The sequence below is a fragment of the Morone saxatilis genome, unplaced genomic scaffold (genome assembly GCF_004916995.1).
Source record: "Morone saxatilis isolate NCDOM2014 unplaced genomic scaffold, NCSU_SB_2.0 Contig7, whole genome shotgun sequence".
NCBI classification, from domain to species: Eukaryota; Metazoa; Chordata; class Actinopteri; family Moronidae; genus Morone; species Morone saxatilis.
Window position 1 is genome coordinate 17,508,181 of NW_023340246.1, and position 6,249 is coordinate 17,514,429.

General features: G+C 37.7%; 1 protein-coding gene across 1 annotated transcript; it reads right to left on the bottom strand.

Annotated features, from left to right (window-relative positions):
- Nucleotides 1-210: 210 nt before the first annotated feature.
- LOC118341000 (hydroperoxide isomerase ALOXE3-like) lies at nt 211-6,020 on the bottom strand. Its single transcript, XM_035679166.1, has 13 exons — nt 5,874-6,020; nt 5,182-5,386; nt 4,975-5,056; nt 4,514-4,617; nt 4,086-4,258; nt 3,508-3,651; nt 2,860-3,063; nt 2,464-2,550; nt 2,144-2,310; nt 1,933-2,054; nt 1,701-1,801; nt 1,062-1,232; nt 211-948 (listed from the first exon to the last, which is right to left on the bottom strand). Exons 1-13 carry the CDS (start codon nt 6,018-6,020, stop codon nt 769-771), a joined length of 1,887 nt encoding a protein of 628 aa, XP_035535059.1. The 3' UTR covers nt 211-768.
- Between the last annotated feature and the right edge of the window lie 229 nt (nt 6,021-6,249).

The window sequence follows — 6,249 nt, forward strand, 5'->3', positions numbered from 1 at the left end:
AACTTAGGCAGGAAAGGGAGGTGGAATAATTTATTGAACTCAATGATCAGTCTTTAGCTTCCAGAAACAACTGACTTGCTTATGATTAGAATTACTAATGAAGTAACCACTTGAAACTATAATAAGTATGCAGCACAAGCTGTATGTCGTTTCACATGCCATTTTATTTGAACTGCAAACAAAGTAAATTAATAGATAGCATATGAAAAGTTCATACTAGTGACCCTGCATAAGTACTTAAGCAGTCATATATCACCATATTCAACCTATGTTCTGTACTCACATAGTTAAAAAGTAAAAAGAAATTGAATACACAGCACACATATAAAGAACTTCAGTTACTGTAAAATCCTCTAACAGCTGCTGTATTAGCAGGAAGAAAATATGCTACCATATTATTGGTCTTACTTGCAGATAAATTCTGAGGTACCTTTTCTCATGTGAGATAATTTCCTGTTAGGGGTACCAAGCAGTTAATTTTATGTCATCACTCATACATACATATCATCCATGTCCGAACTGGTGCTTCAGCATTTCCTTCCCAAAACTTCTCATTTAAGTTATTACTCAACATGTAATACATAATTCACACAATGATACAGGTGCCCTACCGTAGCCCTGCTTGATACAATAGTCTTCTTCCCCCAGTATGCAACACCTCACTAACTGTCTCTACCATCTCACTTAATGCAATGCACCAAGCAAGAAGGGTGTTAAGAAAGAGATTGTTAATAATGCAGAAACAGAAAATTACTTTATGGGATTCATTTAAATAGTTATACTGTTCTCCATCTGAGCAGGGTTCAGATATGTGTAGGGAACTTCAAGCTGGGAGTTTCTTTCTGTAATTGCTTTACTGAGGCAGGACAGCTCTGCTTGAAATTCCTTAATTATCTGCTTAGGGGCAGACTCATCAAATCGTTCTTCGGGGTATGTACCCAGGGGAACCTGACAAAAGGAAACAGTGAATCAGACTGATGCAGTTTTTTTTTGTTCTGCCATTTTTGCACTTTCCAAATGTGGTTGGGTTTTTAATGAGCGTTCATTATCACCAAACGTACCACATCAGTGTACATGTCCGAAAGTATCCACGCCATTGCTGCAAAACTGACCGTCTGTCCAACATTTGGGAGGGTCTCCAAAATTGTCTTCATGCTTGACTGCCCCTTAGTGGTTGGAGGAGGTTTGCGCAGCAGGAGTGAGCCATTGGGCGCCCAGGAGTGGTAGTCAAACTACATCATGAAAGAAGTTTCAATTACTATTTATTTTATGTAAAAGTCCCTGTTCACTCAAAGATGTATTTTGCTGATTGTTACTTCACGGTCCAATAAACACAAGTGCGATGTGGGAACTTGAAACCTCCTGTCAAAATAAACTGAGAATAGACTTGTTTGTGAAGTAGGAAACAACTTTTGAAATATAAATATTTGCACATTAATAGATTTTGGATTTGATGTAGAAAGAATGTAAGTAATTTAGAAAAATATAATTTTTGTGGAAAAAACACAGCAAACATTTTAGTCTTTTTTTGTCAATTTTAGTAATTTTTCCACCAATTATTGTGGGGTTGTGTGCCCATTTTTCATGGAAAACTATTATAAAGAAATGCATATATTAACCATCACATAAAACAATTATTCCAGATTTGCCATTTGTTCCATACAGGTGTTTGATCAGTTATCAAGTTTATTTTGGCTCACCTGTCCATTATTGACTGCGGCATGTTGACCCGTCACTGTGAAGATCACCATGGTGATGAACTTGATCACTTCCTCAACAGTATTAAAGCATGCTGGACACTCTGTTGGCAGCACAATCATTATCACTTAATCTTTGGCATTCACTGTGTATGCGACAAAATGCTTACTACCATATACTACACAAATGGTATAGGTTGTGTTTACAAATAACTTTCGAACATGAGTTTAATACCTGAGGCTTTATTTCCTAGGAAGCCATGTGTGAATATCTCACTGATCCATTCCTGCAGCTCTGTGTCTTTACAGACCTCACTGTCTGAGGGATAGTAGTACTCCACTACTGCCTTCACAAAGCTGATGAACACAAAACAGTTTTATAATTTTTAAGATTTAATTCAGCCATTTAATTACATCTGTGCTTGACACACTGTCAACTGTCTAACCTGTTGATGATGTTCCACAGCTTCAGGCCATCATCTCTGTAGTAGAAGTTGGGGATAGACTCCAGCCCTCGTGCAGTGATGTTATCTGGCAGGCAGAGGGAGCTGTAGGTCAGTTCAGAGAAAGCCCTTCTCATGAGCTCTGTCATCCCATCGTATCCAAGTGAACTCTAATAATCATAATCACAAATAATAAGGATCAGATTAGTTCATGGGCCTTAAACAACAAAATAAATAAGTACTGAAGGTAGATGTGGTTTACACAATACTGTGATAGTTTCACTATCTGACTATATAGAAATCTAAATGTTAAAGATCCTTACTCTACTTAAAATCCCGGCAGGTGCAAAAATAGATTTGCGGGCCATAGTATTTATTTGGAGAGTGTAACGGACATGAGGGACCAACAGCTGTAAAGAAAGAGAAGGTAGTCAACACCAAAATCAATTAACATAATTATATCTATTAATCAATCAGCAAATAACAGGAAGCACAACCTGAGTGTGTTCCCATTGTCAAAGCAGGCTACAACCAAACAAACTCGCAACAAGTTAAATTTTTTTTCTCTGCAAGAAAAACATGTCTGACATTATAACTCCTGATGGTAACAAAGCCAAACGTGTGTCTTTCTGATTTCAGACAACGTACACATTTTTCAATGTTATTTTTGAAAACATCAAACAAGCACCAGCTCTGTGACTGTGACTCTGTAATTATACCTTGTAGAGGGGATGTATCACAGGGAAGCTGCGCAGGGTGGCGACAGTAAATACTTCTGCCAAATAGTGAGTGTTCATGAAGTGATAGACTGACTGATGCTGCATGAAATCTGCATTTTTAATAAAGATCTTGGCTAGCAGCCAGTCCGTCTCCGAGTCACTGGGCAGAAAGATGGGATTCTCCTCAGAAGGTGTTTGATGTAACTGGAATGTGAGAAAAACACTTTTTTATGTTTAAAACACACTGATGCACTTTAAATGCGAATACAAATGTATTACTATTTCACACTATAAAACTTTCTGTAGAGCCACTGCGTATGAAGCACCGTTCTTGCTTTACCGTCTCCTCATGCAGTACCTGATGCAAAAGCATGTAAACTAGCTGCCACTGTGTTAGGTGCTTTTTGGCCATTTAGTGTTAATTTCAAACAAAAATGTGTAGTGAAGTGTGCTTTATCCATTAACCTTTAACAATTTGAATGCAGTGTGATGTGACCTCAAATCCCAAGCTCTTTCAGCTACTATAACCTACACATAGCTATAATAATACTGTATCATCTAAAATGGTCTCTGAACATACCTATGATTCTACAACTTCCCATATGCAATATAAATACTGTCACTAACTTACTTTTGTTAGTATAATACCTGTATTGCAACTGGCAGTAACTTGTTCTCTGGGTTTATGTAGAACAAACAAAGACCAGCAGTCACACGTGGAGATTCACCATCGTACGCCTTAGCAGGCAGTCCATCCATCCTCTTGAAGTCACAGAGAAATATATTGCCTTTCTGTATGGGAGGGAAAGATAGAGAAAAGAACTGTGGCAGGCAGAGGTTGCACAGATTTGGAAATTAAACAAAACAAAAACTTTTTTATATGAATAAATCAAGATAATATGATGAAGTCAAATTGTTGTCCAATGTTTTAGACCTAGACATATTAAATAACTTCTCACTGCTTTACAAGTAAATTTTCCTTTTGCACTACTGCCATTTGCACAGCTCTATTACATAACCCAAACATACACTACCTCATTCAATTCAAGTTTCAGTTGTACAAATGTTATGTTTGTGTCTTCATCCATATTTATTTTATGCCATGTATGTCCCTATGTGCCCCGCACCCACCCATGTTTGCACCCTCTCTGTTTACATAGGTTCCTGCACATTGTGTTAATGACAATAAAGTTGAATTGAATTAGCCACTCATCTTCTTTCTATACCTCCATTTCTTTCTGCAGAGAGCTTCCCTTTTCCAGGAAAGGCTTCACCGTCTCCTCTGTGACTGGAAAGTTTGGGGGAAGCTCAGAGCACCTCTTGATCACATTGGGGTTGATTGAGTTCAGAAACTGGAATCCATAAAAGTCGTCTTCCTTCCAGTGTTCTGTAACATACTCTGGAAGAATAGCAATTGGCAAATATAATCTGTCTCGGTCTGTCTTGACCGTACTGGCAGAGAACCAACAGTTACCTTTACAATGTAGCATATAAATCTATACTTCATGTTTTTTCTTTCTACTGAGGGCCTATGTGGCTGACTTAAGTTTACGTATTAGCATTTATACATGTATGCATAGTCGCCTGTTGTTATATATGATACCATAAGAATTAAATTTTTGAGGGGAGTTAATAAGGAGAACTAGAGCTCTACCTGACACTGGTGTCTTTTTGGACCAGAAGATTTTTTTGAGGTCCTCAATGTTCTCCCATTGTTCAGTAGATCCAACAAGCCCCTTAAACATGAGTTCAGCACCACTGAAAAAAGCATGGGTAAATATAAAGCCAAGCAAAATGCAGACAATTAAACGCTATACTAACATTAATGCTTCACAGTAACTCTCTGCCTTACAAATAACCCATAAAAAATAATGGAATGGCTGACTCACGTTATTCTTTTTGTATAAATCATTTCCATTGATTTGGACATGGAGAAGCAGATTTCAGCTGGGAGCTCAGACATTTGTTTGAAATGACTCATGTGTGGTAGCATTTCATCAGTAATCTCCCATCTAAAAAAGGAAAAGCAAAAAGCCCATCACATAAACATTTGTCCAGAGAAGCTTCTGAGACCAACTGCAGCTGCAAGGGCATATTGTGCTCATGAAAACTTACTGGTACAAGCTCTTTTTAAGTATCAGCTCTTTTTCCCGATGCTCAATCAACAGGGGATGGTCGTCCTCAAAAACCTTCATGGCTGAGACATAAAAAGAACATAACATCAGTAAAATTTTAAGTGACATAACTAACCAAGAATATTGATTTAAAAACCAGAAGTAATATCCTATAATTTTCTAATTATTTGGGTAGTTTGGAGCAGACCTCTTCCTCCTCTCAGCTCCACCAGTTCCCCCCTGGAGATCCATCTGTAACAGGGGAAAAGAATAACATCTCCTTCTGGAGTCGTCACTACTATTTTAGAGCAGTACCACTCATCCTCTGGGAGAAAAAATAAAGCATCTTTCTCCACCTTGATTAGCAGAAGTTTCCCCAGAGACAGGCTGGTTTTCACAGTGTAAATCCCTGTCTGGAAAAAAAGGGTTCAGGTACATTATACCCAATGGCTGTAACAAAGTAGGAACATAAGAAATACATCAGATCAATGCAACACCACTTGTTTTTGCTGATACTGAGCACTGTAAACACTGGATGTCACAGCCTTTTATCAGTATATGTTAAAACTAAGACTATGCAGACTCCAACAATACCCCCATACTGTTTTTTCTCTCAGTTAAATGCAATAACACTTCCTATTGCCATCATCTCAAATATGTCTCTGCATGGTAACATCAAACAGCATAAGAAGAAAAAACAATGTAAAACAGACTGACTTTGATTTGATCCTATATCATATAACCATAATGGCAGTGGAGTAAAATAAATGGAGTAAGATTACATGATTGTCTTCACTTAAAACAGTGTAGACAAATGACACCTCAGCACTCATGCAGCCACAAAAACAGATGTTATTTGAGACATATATGAACAACCGTCAACAATTGGATTCAACTTACCGTCCCAGTTTTAAAATCTACACCAAAGTTGTCCAACTCAGTTCGCTCACTCTTCCCTTTAGTTCCAATTAAGATGACATGTATGTGGTCCAATGTTCCTGCATTTGTCACGTTACCTGTTGTCACTTCCAGCTTGTACTCAGCCATGATCACTCAGTAGCAATTCTGTGTGGATTAGAATACATTTAATGTCTAAACTCAGTGACAATTGTCAGTAATATTGTTTAAGCAAAATTCCTGCATCACCTACCTTTTGGCTTTATTTGGCTGCTGCTATTCTCAGTTTTGCTCCTTTTTTATATCTCCACGTCTTGTGCTCCTCCCAATTTTGGTTTAACAATAACAGATCATTTAGTTATGATTTGTAAAGATTCAA

What these genes read in the sequence shown, in the direction of transcription:
- LOC118341000 (XM_035679166.1), bottom strand. Translation starts at nt 6,020, where the DNA reads ATGGCTGAGTACAAGCTGGAAGTGACAACAGGTAACGTGACAAATGCA. An exon ending in CTTAAAAAGAGCTTGTACCA is followed by an intron (nt 4,618 to 4,974) that starts GTAAGTTTTCAT and finishes TGCTTTTTTCAG; the next exon opens with TGGTGCTGAACTCATGTTTA. An exon ending in CTCTGCAGAAAGAAATGGAG is followed by an intron (nt 3,652 to 4,085) that starts GTATAGAAAGAA and finishes CCTCCCATACAG; the next exon opens with AAAGGCAATATATTTCTCTG.